Below are 15,730 nucleotides of genomic sequence, written 5' to 3' on the forward strand. Positions count from 1 at the left end.
AGTTATTTTAGTTATGATCTCTATTTTATAGTATGTGTGTTGTACCAGAGGTAATAATTTATTTTATATTGTATCTGAAGATGGTTCAAATGTAGAACCGAAACATGTTATACTTATAATTAGAATTACACAATTTATATTTCAAACGAACTTCTTTACTGGATAATTATAAACTTGAATGTGTTAATCACTTCTTAGTTAATTGATGATTACATACGACTCTTATTTGCCTTGTTTCCAATTATTACATTTTAATATTGAATATGTTTAATAATTTGGTTTACACAACTATGATGTACGATTTATAGATTTTAAATACTAACACTGATGATGACTCGATGAAGAGGTCGAAACGTTTGTTTAAATAAACGGATATTTAATAAATTGTTTATTGGCTCGTAGCTCTTATATAATACTTTATTTATTTGAATTTATTGACCCATATATATTATTAATTTTAATATATATTATTTTTAGCATAATTAATTTTATGTCATATTTTATATTCTAATTTTTAAATTAGTTCGATTACACGAAATATAAAATTAAAAATAAAATTTTATCCTAAATTCTATTGTCACAGATCACCTAAAACGAGTTAATTTAATATAACATTTTATTAAAAAATTTAAACAATTGATATATGATATTATTTCTAAAGCAATTATTTCCAAAACCAATTATAAAAGCTTGAAAAATATTTATGTTTAATATTTTTATATGTATTACATAGCGTTTTTAAGACACGTTAATCTTTCTCTCAAATGAAATCCAGCCGTATGATCTGAAAAATCGAGGGAGTAATTTAACGAATATCTTTACTTTTACTTCTATCGATAGTATTCTGCGTGGTCCACGATCGACACGGATTATCACACACGCTTTGATCAAGAAGTGAAGTGCTTAACAGGAGATGCATCTGGTAGGGGTAAAGGCATATAAGAGAACGAACGTCTGATTCGGTTTTATAGTAGAGCTAAGTCCCTTGTGTCGTGTCTTTATTTTTTTTTATATATTTGCAATATGGTAAGTATGGCCCCGCTATTTAAATGTTTCCACTTCAATAATTTAGTGGGATAATACCGCATATTATATAACCACCGCGGAAAAGAAATGCATAACTTCGCTGTTAAATAAGAAAAGAGTTTTGTAACAGTTACATATTGACTTTATTAAAAAAATCATAAATAAAAATATCGTGCAAAAACGGACTTACTTTCAGCGAAATATATAAAATGAATTTTTTTGGTATCAAAATAAAAAAATAGTTATCTCCGTGGTTGGTGATATGTAAATTGAAAAATATTTAGAGTAATATTTCGAAGTTTCGTTATATATTTCTAAAAAGCCGTAGCTTTGTCTCGGTATAGTAACATGTACCTGAAAATTCGTTTAATAAAAAAAAAACGAGAGAAATGTATATACGTGCATATAGTGATACACATGTTTGGAGGAGGGAGCAATCCGCCCCGCCGATGGCGGGACAACACATTCTATATAAGAGTGGTCCATGCCGGATGTTTGACCCAGAACTTCGCGTGCAGTGAAAGTGTGACCGGTGCAAATACGTTTTTACCGGAAACGATAATGGTGATTAAAATATAATTAGTCGCTAAGACGCGTCATCGTTGATCACTTCGTTATTAGATTAATTATTATTATTATGTATAATTTAGGGATTATTAATTTTTTTCTGTTACATTATTTTTTGTATATATACGAATTAAAAGTAGAACGATAAATTTGACAAGAAGACGATTTCTTAAGTAATTAATCTTGCGATTTTTAGTGAGTCATATTGAAGTTTATTGAGTTCAACTTTCAATATAATTTCATGTCATCACATTTTATCATCGTATTTTTTCTAATGGTATATTTTCCTTCCTTTGATATGCATCAAGAAAGCAATTAACTTTTTATTTACATGACACATGCCAATCATGCCATTTATATTTTAAACTTGAAAGGCATTTATCAATGTTATATTTGATAGAAGCTTATAGATTATGCACAATTGGATGGCGAATTTTATAAAAGAGAATAAAAGAGCAGAGTAGACGGATGATTGACAGTAATTTTAACTTTCTCTTTCAATTACAGAAAGTCTATTTAATATTGGGTCTGCTGGTAACAGCGACGTGTGCCGAGAAGAAAATTAATTTAGATGATATAGAAAGAGATACTTTGAAGGCGGAGGGTAAGACTAAGGCCGAGAGCATCCAGACTGATGAAACGAAATATATCGCCAAGCCCAATCAGCAGCAGTATCAAATACCAAGCCAATATAATACTTTGGGTCAACCCGAACTGTACGTCCCACCTCAGCGACTTGAAGACATAAAATATAGTGTAAGATATTAATTAAATATTGTAATATGCGAAATTTCAAATGTTTTTATTTCTTTTAATCACGTTCTTATATCAATATAAAAATGATTGATAATGATATTATTCATAAGATATATTTAACTTATATACAGGGTGTCTCAGGATTTCACGGACAAACTGCAGGACTTAATTCTATATGTGGAAATAAAACAAAATGTTTATAAAGTTTGGTAAATGCTTTATTACAAAGTTATTTTGAGACACCCTGTATAAGATAAACGATAATTGATAGAAGAAAAATAATAATATATTTAAATCTACCAACTATAAATGATGTGCCTTCGTTTATTAATTCTTTTATTTTCTTGTTTTATTATCGTTAGCAGGTGCCTGAAGAATACATTCAAGCCAATCAATATGCTGTACAAGAAGCACAATATAAACAGCCGAGCCAAATTCTGTCACAGCAAAATATTCCACCAATCCAATATTACGACGGATATCAACAGCAAGTGGAAATAGCTAAAGGCATTAATCCTATTGTCTTTGAATCGCAAAAATTAAATTACCAACCGGAAATAGTGGTAGGCAATCACATTCAAAGTGTTCAACAAAAAGCAGTCACAGAAAAATACACGAAAGCTATTAATAAAGGTAAACTCGACAAACATGAAATGTTTATAATATGCCGTTATTCTTCAAATTTATATTCAAGAATTTTTTAAATAATAATTTTATATAAATTTTTCACTCATATATCTAATTATGTTCAAAATTGCGAAATTATAAATTAATAACAGAATAAAAAATTATTACATTTAATTATATGGGGAAAAGACACAATAAGTAAATCTATTCTTTTTTTAAATTAAGAAAGAAAAAAGAATCTAAATTCGTTTAATAGACATAAAGTTTTTAAAATAACTGTTAAAAGAGAGAATATAAAATTTGATTACACTTTTTTATTTTGCAGAGCCTGCTTACATTGACGTTCCGGTGGCACAATTGCTTCCCTATTATCCTCATTTGGATGTTAATCCCTTAGTGAATCTAAAAGGTGCTGGACTGGCGCAACCTCCGTTACAGTTTGCTAACCACGCGGCCCAACAAATTTCCATACCCGTATATGCCCCTGTATATAATCAGAAACAATTGATCTCTTCCGTAAAACAACCTTATTCTACTGTCGAGCCAGTAACATTCACGACCAAGGTAAATTTAATTTGCGTAAATCTGTATTCAACTCTCCCAAGTAAATTATATTCTTGTGCAAATGGTTATGTAGCACTAATCGTGTCGCAATATTGTGATTTAATGCAATGTGAAAGAGAAACGGTAGGCTTTCTTCCTGCATAGCAAACAGTTTCGCGAATATTTTATCATTGATTTAAACCGACCGCAAGTCGGTTTTTTGCCAATCCTGTTTTACTCGTCACACAATCGTAAATATTTCAGGCGCCGAAAGAATCGACATATGCAAATCCAAGTCCACACAAGAAAAAGATCAACTCGGCCCCACTATTGACGACACCCCTGTACGTCCAACCCCAGCAATCCCTAGCTCAAGAAAAGCACCTATTACATACGCAAGCTTACATCACGCCTTCGCAACCGCAGTATGTGCACCAATTAGTGTACATGCAGCCCGGCATAATTTACAGCGATCCCACTGCCTCTTATAGCGATCTTTACGCTCGTCTACCAGCCTACATTCAGGATAACTATCTTCGTGCAAATCAGCAACAGCTGTATATCGCATCGACAATCGGCCACGAAGTGCCAAAGGAAGTCTTGCAGGAGCAGATTAGCCAGGACCTCCCGCAAAATTTTATCAAGGTTGGTGTAATTGTAACAGATAGAAATAAATTTTAGTGCTATGTTGATATTTCACTCAGCGTGATTTACAACTTACATGACTACGTTACATTGATCGGAAATCGTTTTGTAATGGAAATGACAGCTTTACATAACTCGTTTTACTCGCCGGAGGTATAATTAGTGATTTAAATTAGCCTCGTGTGTGTGTTAACAGAATGATATCGCTATCTAATTAGTATAGCTTAATTACCTTTTTTGTCATGCTGCTGTCTATGTTTTCTATTGACATATTAATTTTATTTTATCAGATAGAAATGCATATTTCCTATCAATAATTTAGTTTTTTTTAAATAAAATACTATATATTGATTTAAAAACGATTAAAAAAAAGTATATGTCGCATACTTTTAACAATTCTTTTCGTTTTAAGGTAAAAAAATAAAATATTTTTAAAAATAAAATTTTCTTCTGATTTTTTATTACAAATATACACTAAGAACAAAATTTTTATATTTATGACTGTAATTATGGTATAATTATGATTATTATTATTATAATATTAGTAATAATCAAGGATAAGAAGTAAGTTACGCCGTTATTTTTAATGTTACTTTTTATAATAACGATTTGGTAATGACATTGCAATTTTTTGACAATAATTATAATTAACTAAAAGCTAAAGTTGAGAAAGTCAGTTGTCAGTTTAAAAGGTAACTTGTCACCATTACGCGTTATTTATTGAAAAAAAAGTAACTCTCATTGCAACGAGTTAAAGTAGCAAGTAAAAGTAACGCATCGGCAAGTTACAAGTAATGAGTTACGTTTTTCAATAAATAATGCGTAATGATGACAAGTTATTTTTCAAAAGTAATATTCCTAACCTTAATTTTTAATTAGTCATCGTTATTATCATAAAAAATTGTAAAGTCATTATCAAATTGTTATTACAAAAAGAACAAATAAAAGTAACAGTGTCCAGTGAAAGTTCCCATCCCTGGTAATAATTATAATCATTTTAAATGCCAACTATATATTTTTATAAAACTATAAATATAATAATTATTATTATTAATATTATAGTAGTAATAACTATAAGTACGATATTATGTACTTATAGTCTCAAATATAAAAAATTTTTCTGTCAGTGTGTATTATATATTTACGACATCCTGCGGGATTACTTGCTTAGAGTTCTCTTCTAAAATCGTCTTATTCCACGCGACAACAATCGTAATTTTGTTTAATTTATTTTCGAACAGGGGCCTGATGAGCCCAAAACTCATTTCGTACCGCCGCAATTTCCTCCACATGACTTCAAAGCCGGTAGCACACAATTGGAGCCTATTCGAAACTCCTTCGAAGACGAGCAGACTTTGCCGGCGCAAGATCACTCTTTGCCCTCGGAGCCGAGGTCGCTACTTGACACTTACATTCCAAGCAAAGTCATTGCTGCACAGGATACCGCCAGGTATAGTAGCGTGAATAATAAGACGTACCAGAGAATGCCGTATCACTATAATTACCCGTCATAACCATTACAGGTACAAAGAAAGGCCGATAAAGCTGGAAGGGGGTTTTCTCCCGTCGAAAGTAAACTTTGCGCTTAAGAAGCGCAAGTCTGAATGATGATAATTGCCATAAGTGGCATGACGATTGACGAATGTCATACGTACGCAAGGGTCAGTACAGTTTTTAAAACTCGATTATTAGCGATCATACGACGACCGAGGCATATGTGGATATCGAAAAGAAAATGTGACAGAGGTCGGCATCATCGCATCTAGTCTTTCATTGAAGATCACACAAAACCTTTTTATACTGTTCTCTTTTACGTTTGTAAAGATATGTCCAGTAAATGGCAAATACTTTGTTTACAATTTTCAATAAAATCTAAAATAGAAAACACAGCTGGTAACACCTTTCTTTTCTAACTTGTAAAATAAATTAAAAATGTAGGTGTATAGAATTTATTAATTATATAGGTAAATAATTAATTATGTAATTATTTTACATAATTACAATATAATTTCACAAAAAACTAATATTTTTTACTTGAGAGAAGTAATAATTATTTCTTGTACATTATCACCGTTTATCGCGCATAATCAAAGTTAAAAATTTGTATATATACAATTTTTAATAATAATATAATATATTTTTCTGATATTATTTACTTGTGAATAATATTCTTTTTAACATTTTATATAAAGTCTTATAAAGAATTATAAAAAAAAATTACGATATTCTTATATTTCGTTTCTCTATTTAATTTTTATACTTAATTCTTGCATTTAATATATTTCTATGTTTAATTTATTAATGCAAAGTTACATATCTAATAGAGCGATGTGCGAGAACCCGAATAGATCAGGTCGGATCGGAATCGGATCAGATTCCCAAAGTTTTCAGAAGTCCCGACGGAGTCGGGGATTCCCGAGAATGTTGACTTCTGTGAGAATCGGGATTCTCGAAAGAATCGAGATTCCCGATGAATTCAATATTCTTTAGCCTGCCGCTTTTTTCGAAAATTCGATTACCGTTCGTTTCGAGACTCGTTTTAATAAAAATTTTGTAATGTTTTTTGTAATTGTAACCGTTGAGCACAAATAATATAGAATTTGTCATTAAGTCTTTATTATTCGTAAAAGCGGCTCTAAGTAGTAATAGGGTTGTCGAAATTTTTTTCGGGAATATAAATTCTTTCGGGAGCCTCGACTTTATCCAGAATCTCAACTCCCTCGAGAATCCCGAACATTTTTGGAAATCTCGACTCTGTCGAAAATCCCGAACATTTTCGAGAATCCCGACACTTTCGAGAATCTCGAAATTTTCGAGATCCGACTCGACCGTTGTCTTTCCAACCCGTCCTGATCATCGGATTCCCGATATTTTCAGGTCCTCGCACACCTCTAATCTAAGAATTAATTAAGTCTGTTATCATAAAACGAATTCTAATGTAATTTTTTTTATATTTAATATCTTCTTTATTTTAATATAATTTCTTCCGTAAATATTATTTGTATTTTGTAACATAGAACTATAATCAAACAAACACGTAAGATTGTTAAATATATTATGGGATCTCTATAATATGAAACATAGCGTTTATAACATCAAAAAAGAATTTCAATATTAAGAAGGTAAATGATCAAATGATTAATTCGCGCAATAGAAGATCTGCCATTGGTAGACGACAAGGCCACGCTCTTGTCTTCTTTCTACTATTACGAAAGCAGTATATATTATTTATTACACGACATTATTACACAAGTTTTACTAATCTCCTCCATCAAGTACACGGACACAACAAAATTATTTATCGGTTATCAGCAATAAGCTCGTACAAGAGTAGCTGATTATATAAGTATTCTGTCTGTATACTGGTATTTATGATAGTTTATGTTGCGCATTCAGATAGACTGCGTTGACAGTCGAGAGGTAATGATGAAGGTACGTCTTATGTTAAGAAACCTACAAGTATATGCAAGTATTTATGCGAGTGCGATGTATCAACAGAGTCCACACGAGAAAGCTGTAAGAGATGAACTCAACGGTGTAGGCACGCAAACTTAACTTTGAAATTCTGACTGCTTTGTTATTAGTGTCGTCATGCGCTTTCTTTTTCTGTAAATGTATAATTTACTGGAATTTTCTGTTGATATATGGTTCATAATTTTATGGTTTAAATGAAAGTAAAAGCGGTTATGTGTACTTCGTGCATCACGCCTTCGAACTCATTATAATATTTTCTTAAGACCCCTGCAAGGTCAATAATACTGATCAATAATATTGAATCAGTAACACTAATAGTATGTATCAATATTTCTAGTATTTCTACAACCTTACACGAACAGTATTATTGACAATTAATTTCATTTTAGTTTTGATCCATGTCACAGTATATCACGTATAATATATCTATTTATTACACTGACATACTATTTATTATGCTGACATACACGGAGAGAACTTTTTCTTAGAATTTACCCTGAAAATATGACAGTTGTGGGACAACATTGTATTTCGAAGAATTTTAATATAAATCTCTCTCATTCATTAATAAAACTACAATAAAGTATAAAATAAGTTTGATCAATCTTACTAAAGTGCATGGTAAAAATCTTTAAAATATTGTATTGTACCACAATCACCATATTTTCAGGGTAAATTTTAAAAGAAAATTCTCTCCGTATACTGGATTCTAATAAAGCAATACTGATGCTCGAAAATCAAAATTCAAGTCAGTATTCTACGTCAATCCATCAATGTTAACCACACACGATCAATAATATTGTTAGTATTTGTTAATATTGACGGTATTATTGACCGCGTCACCTTTATGAGTAAAACGTGTTAAATAAATTTAATATAAATTATTATAAATTATATAAGTTTTTAAAAAATCGCTAAAATTCTATTTTACATGGAATTATGAATTTTAGATTCGCTTTTTACTATAGCAAACAATTTATAGCATCTAGTTCTCCGATATACATTCTTTATTCTAATATAGAAACTTCCCGGTTAGTCCATTTATAGAATGTTTATTTATGTAACGCAAAAAGAATAAAAAAGTTCGTATGATCGGTGTATCGATCTGTCAGACGTCGCTACGCTATTGGCAGGTGTCTTCCCATATCGCGAATAGCGTTCGTTTCACTGTGGTGAAACTATAATGATGGTGTCCTTCTCACACCAGGAGCGAGGGCATATAAGGTGGGATGTTCTGGCCTCAGCTTCATCAGTACCAAACATACACGACAAGTCCGCCAAGCTAGCAGGTTAAGGTCGGCCGTCATGAGTTTCGTTAGAATCTATGTAAGTACTTAAATCAAAATTGTTTTACATATTTAACGCTCTGTTCTCGTTTTCCTCTTTCATTTTATTAAGTAATGACATGGTTAATATTCATTATAAAATTTATTTTAATTAAAAAAAAATTTATTTTTAATTTTCTGTTAGCTATTTTTATCAATGCTATATTTGTTTATAGAGAAAGATATAATTGTTATATTATCTTCAATTTTATTGACATTTTAATATAAAAAAAGATATTAAGAAAAAATATATTAAGAAAAAATAATAAATTTTCATATTTTTCTATATTTGTAACTTTTATTTATTTATTTGTTTCTGTATAATTAAGACAAAAATAGATAATAACAATTTTTGCATGTATGATATTAATATTCTGCATTAATAATCTTAAATAACAACTTTATAATTTTAATAATAAAATGGCAATAATTGCGATAAATGTCACTGACACAGTTATACGTAATTGCGAAGCTAACAGTTGCGTGTTAACTCCAGTCACGAATAATATATTATCGGTAGGAATTGATTGCGCGTAAAATCTCGCGGTTACAACTGTTCCAATTTAATAATCCGACGGAAGCTTTAAAACAAAAAATCCGTGAAAAATATTTTAATGGAAACGCATCAATCGTGCCATTTTTCGGCGCGTCAGTTGCAAAAAATTTTCTTTTTTTTTTATGTGTGGTCGAATAAATGTTTCCTGGACTCGACCGGACGTAATTGCGGTGAAAGTGCCACAAATTTTTTTCTGATCACGGTCCATACGCGAAGAGGCGGTGATAAAGTAGCTACAGCAGATGCTCTTGAGTAAGCCAGTGAAAGTCAGCAAGAAGGATGAGCCACGCATCTCATCTGCACGCAACGCTTCTTTCAATTCGCGAACGCACTTTTTGACATTAGGTAACACTACGCGTTTCGCGCTGACGACGTAATGTGGACGTTCGGCGAGATCGGCGTGAAATTTGACATCTCTTCAATTGCGACACACCGCTCGCGTTTTTACATCTTTGTCACCACCAATTTCGAGTTGATTGACGAGCTGACGACCGACCGCGGTGACCACATTCGACACGCTGCACCCGTATCTATTTTCATCACGTGTCGCGTGCTGAATATTTATTGGGTTATTAATGTCAGAATTGTAATTTGAGAACAGTCGGCATGTTTAGTTCAGGAAAACAGAAAAAATCAGAGCGATTAAATTTAAATATATATCGCTACTTATAGACATACTTAATTTATATATGCTTTAAGGTATGCATAATTTCGCGAAAAGCATAAATATATAAATTATTCATTTTATTTGCAATGTTTGAATTTTACATTTAGTTGATTCCTAATTTGATATTCTTAATTTTTATATATTTTCTAAATTTGTAATATTAATTTTTTAATTTCTCTTATAAATTATTTTAATGTCGTCCTTATAAATATATAAGTTAAGTATATCTATCTAGATTTCATTAATATTAATTAATATTTTAATACAAATAATATTACAACAGATTAAATATTTTAACATAAATGATTAAATAATTTAATATCTATCCAGCTTTTAAGGTTATAATAAATTCTTTACGATTTTTTATTGCACAAATGGAAAGCAATATTTTCTGCTATCGTTATCTATATATTGCGACGTTTACCTAAAGAAAGCGGTGAAAATCGCAAGTGCGCAACGAATGAAACTCGTTATGGTATTGACCGACACACTTGACTCTGACCCTACAGGAATATCTTTCCATATCTTCAGCTCCGCTTTCCTCCTAGATGACAATTATGCGATCGTTATTTTTGTAATTACGTATCATAACCGGATTATTATTTCGACAATATCTTTATAAAACATAAAAATAATATCTAATTAATTACACATTCTTTTTTGAATGTATCTTATTACGGAGAAAATTCAATCCAGAATAATTTAACCGGTATTTCTTCGGTTCCAATCGTACATACTCGCTAAACAGAGAAGGGAAGTGAAAGTGAGATCTCCTTTGCCGGAGATCGATGACCAACACATTGTTACATCGCATCTGGTGCGATTTCTTACACATGCCCCTGACTTTCAGATCGCCACATTCCTATTGATACACGGGCTCTGCAATGCGGAGACTACCGGAAGCAGAGATATCAAGGTGAACGACTCCGACAGCATCGAACGTCCCATTACCGATGATGCTGCCGATGTTCCAGATGCCGAGAGAAGAAAGGAAGAGGAAGAGGAGCAAAGGGAAAATGTTGAGGAAATGCTGCCAATCTTACCGCCGATAATACTTCTAGACTTTGATAACGGTACTATCGAAGATAATGCGACCGATGAGAAGTCAAAACGCACCGTGAATAACGGCCTTGGGAATTACGGTTTCGACCGGAATTCCCTGCTTGCCCCACGAAAGTACAATTATTACTTTCCTGCGGGAAAGACCGGAACCACAGTGAGCATAGAAGAATCCATCAGCCCGTTTCTTCCGAGGACCATAATTGAAAAGATACCGCCGAGCAATCGGAAACCTATTTCTGGCTCAATTGATTTCGAACAACAGGGGTCCCGTGCTTCGACAGGATCGAACTATCAGTATTATAATTCCATGATAAAATCACCACAAGTATTTGGGCTACGAACGAAATTGACGAAGACATCCGATTCTGAAACTTATCAAGGATTCACGCCGATCGCCAGACCCTCCGTTGATGCGTACTCGAATGCAGACTTTCAGGACGGTGTATACACGTCTACAACGCCACAATCTTTGACGTTTGGTCCTGCAGAAGCAATAACGTCGAGTTACGTCACTCAAGATCCACGAAGTTATACAGCCTCCAGTTCAAGTCGATATACCTACGTCACTCCGAATCCGTCGTCGTACATCCAAAAATATCTGGGACAGAGTTCTCAGCACACAATAAACGTGCAGAGTTACTCCAGACCGAAGCAAGGTGCAACAAAATCCTCGACGTCCAATCCTCATGAGGCTGCTGCTTTCTCGGAACATCTAAATTCTCGTGATTACGCAAGACCAGGTTCGAACACGGTGGAATCATCGACTCCCGGGTCCAATGATGCGTCTAGCTACCCGGAGGACGCTAGACCGTTCCCCAATTTGTCCCGATATACGGTGGAAAACGGTGTCAGATACGAAAACAAGATATTCTGGAAATATCCAGACGGCAGAGTGTCCGACGAGCCGCCTAAGACGTACGAGACTTACTCCGAATATCCATCGTTGGCCGCATTACAGGCAGCTAAGGATCAGGACGCCTCGCAGGTCTACGTATCTGCCTCTACGGAGAGCAGCGTGATGTCACAGGGCCCAGTGCAGTTCCCGTTGGCGCCGGAATCCTCCGGTTCAAGAATCCCGTTCATCTCGGCTAATTCCCTGTCCCGTCTGCAGCAGCAGCAGCAAGCGTTTCGACTGGGCTATCAAAGTTTCATTAACCAGAAGCAGGCTGCTTTGCAGCAAGTCAAAGCTGGCAGCGGAGTTTCGCCCATATATTCAGTCCCCTCGACAACCCTGTCGCCGAGGAATCCTCTCAAGTCAACCGGGAAAAGTCCGAAGAATCGATACGAGACGTTGAGACCGATCTCGAAATACATGGTGAACAGTCCGAATCCGGAATACGTTAACAACGCGGAGAAGAGTGCGAAACCTACCAGACTTTTCACTTCATCAGGTGAGCTGATACTTTATACTTTATCAAGATACACTAGTAAAAAAATGATTGCATAATTTAACTATAATTTAAAATTTTCGCTAATTATTTTTAATTTGTTGGTAGAGCTGTGATAAATATTATTGTTACTGACATTATAGTAGTAATAACTGTAAAACTAGAGCTTCTAACCATTATTATTATACCATGCAATTATAGTAAAAAATATCAAAAACTTTTACTACACGACAGTGTATGTACATGTTGTGATCGTGCGATTACTTGAGAATTATTTTCCTAGCTGGCAGCAATTTGGCTAAAAAGAACACAGAAGACAAGAATCTGGACAGCTACTCGAATCTACAGTACTCGGATTTATTGAATTACAATCCGTCTATATCGCAGTATATCAAGAATCCTGCATCTATTCTCAATGTGCAACCAACCTTCGTGCAAGCCGGGAGCTCCTTGATACCCGTGATTATTCTAAGAGTGGACGGTGTGCCACCTATACAACGCAAGGCAACGCCAAACATGAACTTAAAAGCCTTGTTGCAACAATATCTCGTTCAATATGCCAAAAGTATTGAGGAATTAGCACAACAGTCCAATTACGATCTCGGTGACGATCAATCCCCGAAGGATCAAAGTTCGTTCTCCACCAGTCCTCTGCGCGAACTGGCGCGATTGACATCAAATGATCCTCGGGATTTGATCGGCAATCCTACAGAATCCTACTTCGGCAAGTCGAGTTACGAAACGAGCAATCTGGATGACGAAAAAAGTCCTTCAAGTGGAAAATATGGCGAGCGTACGGCGGCCCGGCCGAAAGTGAAAAGTGTGCAGATCATAGAAGATCCAATTGATCCAAGACTCGCAAATCATAGACTTTAGAACGAAATCACTTGTAAACAATAGACAGCGGATATATCCCTTGACTTTTGTGTTCTATAAATTCGGTTTTTCAAAATACATTCTGATGTAATGTAAAATATACTTATTGTCAGATCAATATATGTATTTCAAGATATGTTATAAAAAGGAATAAAAAATTCGGGGATTAAAAATCTCAACATAAATTCACAAAAACGAAAACTTGTAAGATGAAATGCACATTTTCATTCGAGTTTAATGAATATTGTGATAATATAGAATGTTACATATTGTAAGAAAAATAACCGATAATACAATAGAACACTAAAGTTAAGCTAAAATGATCGATTAATGCAGCATTAACTACTGGCGACAATGTAAAATACGGAATACGAAAGTTTTCATATGAAAAACTATTTTTTTTCCTTTGCATATTCTCTATTTTTAAGTATGAAATAATTACAATGTACATTATTTGGCACTTCACAGAGAATGAAATGTTTTGTGCCATGAACCGATTTAAGAAAACGAGATAATAATAATAATCGGGCGTTAGTGATACGATAGTATTTATAATGTGGGACTGTGCAATGTATTATAATACATACAAACGTACCTGCGCTACTGATTTGCTGAGAACACGCAAAGTTTGATACTAATAAATTTTTTTGCCGTTCTCAGGAAAGCAGTAGTAAGCAAAGCATATAACTTTTGCTTTGTGAAAGCACCTTTGAAAAATCTGCCAAACTTCCACACTTCAGAAAGGTACCTTATATATAAATCATAGTGCGTAAGTCTTTGTACGCGATTTAAGATAATCACAATTTGTATACTCTGCATTATTATAAGCTAATGAAATAAGCAAATAAGAAACCAATTTGTATATAAATTAGATTTGTATTATTTTTGCCTCAAATTTCTATGTAAATCAATTATTTCTAAAAGACAAATCTTTTCATTTTGTACTTTTTATCAAGATTTTTGGCAGTCACATTTTGTTTATTTCCTATAAAAATTAGTAGTTCTATAAAATTAGTAGCTCTATAAAATTTTATGGTTAACTTTACTAATAAGAATTTTTTTCTTTTAAATGTATGATAATATATTTGCTTAAATAAATATAGTTGCATGTGAAAGTCAATCAAAAGTAGAAAGCTATATAATAGTGGTTATATGTAAAAAAAAATTATCTATTGTACAAATTATTATGAAACTAATCGCTAGGACATAGTTTTCTACTTTGATTCATTTTTGATCATGATTTCAATATTCTTTGATTTTTTCCTTACTTAAAATATTTTAAATGACTTGAATACATTGTTACATTGTAAAGTTAAATAATAGTCCACAAAATATTAAAAAAACGAAATATATTTTTAAGAATTAATCAATGTTTAGTACATTATAGATTTTTTTGACATAAATTAAATCAATTTTAATTAAGATATTGTTCAACTGTTCGGCCAATTAACTATTAAAATCAAGAATTGCAATGGATAGACATGACAAGATTATTTTTTGATAAATCTTACACAAATAAATTCTGCTTTAATAAAATTTCATTTTGGTTATCTTGATTATAAAAATAAGCAATGTTAAAAATTAGGTAGTTGTAATAAAGTTCCTTGAACATTCCCCCCCCCCAACCCCCCAGAAGAATCTTTCTTTCACTTTTCCTATATCCATATTTATATTTATATATATATATTAATATTTATACATATTTATTTTTCCTATATTCCATAGACCACAGAAGCGATGATTAAAAAGCAGTTCTAGGATATCCTGTATATTACATTATATGAGCAACGGAAGTATCGTTTGATTACTGGAAAAAGCTGGTAAACATACATTAGAAGAGTATTTATTAACTTTTCCCACTAATTACATACAGCCTTGATTATAAGCACAAAGCACCCTCAATTTATTGTATTTTCTTGGAAAAGAAAACGGTAATAAGAGTTAAAGGATAACAAAATATTAAAATTTGTTTATTTTATTAGACATAGAACATCTACGTCAATTTTTATACTTATTGCAAAGGCCGTATAAGTGTATTATACGCATAAGTAAAGTAAAAGTTTTCGCTTTAGAATTGCTATCAATCTACACACATTAAGCGGCAATCAAGCGCTATTATGCGTTTACTCGGTATGGATAACGCGTAAATGCCGGTGCCATCCGAGAGAAATATAATAATCCAAAATTATTAATAAAAAAGGTACCGGCGCGCGAGTGT

The 15,730-nt window shown here is 32.8% G+C and overlaps 2 protein-coding genes across 4 annotated transcripts; both read left to right on the forward strand.

Annotated features, from left to right (window-relative positions):
* Positions 1 to 981: 981 nt before the first annotated feature.
* LOC108761764 (uncharacterized) lies at positions 982 to 6,046 on the forward strand. 3 transcript variants are annotated; one of them, XM_018508476.1, is made up of 7 exons: positions 982 to 1,026; positions 2,101 to 2,349; positions 2,712 to 2,982; positions 3,302 to 3,540; positions 3,784 to 4,164; positions 5,406 to 5,614; positions 5,688 to 6,046. In XM_018508476.1, the coding sequence occupies exons 1-7, from the start codon at positions 1,024 to 1,026 to the stop codon at positions 5,770 to 5,772; spliced, it is 1,437 nt and encodes a 478-aa protein (XP_018363978.1). In that variant the 5' UTR covers positions 982 to 1,023; the 3' UTR covers positions 5,773 to 6,046. The 3 variants fall into 3 exon arrangements, with proteins under 3 accessions (XP_018363978.1, XP_018363980.1, XP_018363979.1); XM_018508478.1 differs by having other exon boundaries at positions 2,715 to 2,982; XM_018508477.1 differs by lacking the exon at positions 982 to 1,026 and adding an exon at positions 1,540 to 1,590.
* Positions 6,047 to 8,902: 2,856 nt separating this feature from the next.
* On the forward strand, positions 8,903 to 13,535 carry LOC108761769 (uncharacterized). The gene is made up of 3 exons (XM_018508485.1): positions 8,903 to 8,964; positions 11,037 to 12,639; positions 12,920 to 13,535. The coding sequence occupies exons 1-3, from the start codon at positions 8,944 to 8,946 to the stop codon at positions 13,510 to 13,512; spliced, it is 2,217 nt and encodes a 738-aa protein (XP_018363987.1). The 5' UTR covers positions 8,903 to 8,943; the 3' UTR covers positions 13,513 to 13,535.
* Positions 13,536 to 15,730: the final 2,195 nt, after the last annotated feature.

This window comes from Trachymyrmex cornetzi, unplaced genomic scaffold (genome assembly GCF_001594075.2).
Source record: "Trachymyrmex cornetzi isolate Tcor2-1 unplaced genomic scaffold, Tcor1.1 scaffold262, whole genome shotgun sequence".
Taxonomy (NCBI): domain Eukaryota; kingdom Metazoa; phylum Arthropoda; class Insecta; order Hymenoptera; family Formicidae; genus Trachymyrmex; species Trachymyrmex cornetzi.

What these genes read in the sequence shown, in the direction of transcription:
- LOC108761764 (XM_018508476.1), top strand. An exon ending in CAGTAACATTCACGACCAAG is followed by an intron (nt 3,541 to 3,783) that starts GTAAATTTAATT and finishes TAAATATTTCAG; the next exon opens with GCGCCGAAAGAATCGACATA. An exon ending in TCCCGCAAAATTTTATCAAG is followed by an intron (nt 4,165 to 5,405) that starts GTTGGTGTAATT and finishes ATTTTCGAACAG; the next exon opens with GGGCCTGATGAGCCCAAAAC.
- LOC108761769 (XM_018508485.1), top strand. Translation starts at nt 8,944, where the DNA reads ATGAGTTTCGTTAGAATCTAT. An exon ending in TGAGTTTCGTTAGAATCTAT is followed by an intron (nt 8,965 to 11,036) that starts GTAAGTACTTAA and finishes CCTGACTTTCAG; the next exon opens with ATCGCCACATTCCTATTGAT. An exon ending in CAGACTTTTCACTTCATCAG is followed by an intron (nt 12,640 to 12,919) that starts GTGAGCTGATAC and finishes TTATTTTCCTAG; the next exon opens with CTGGCAGCAATTTGGCTAAA.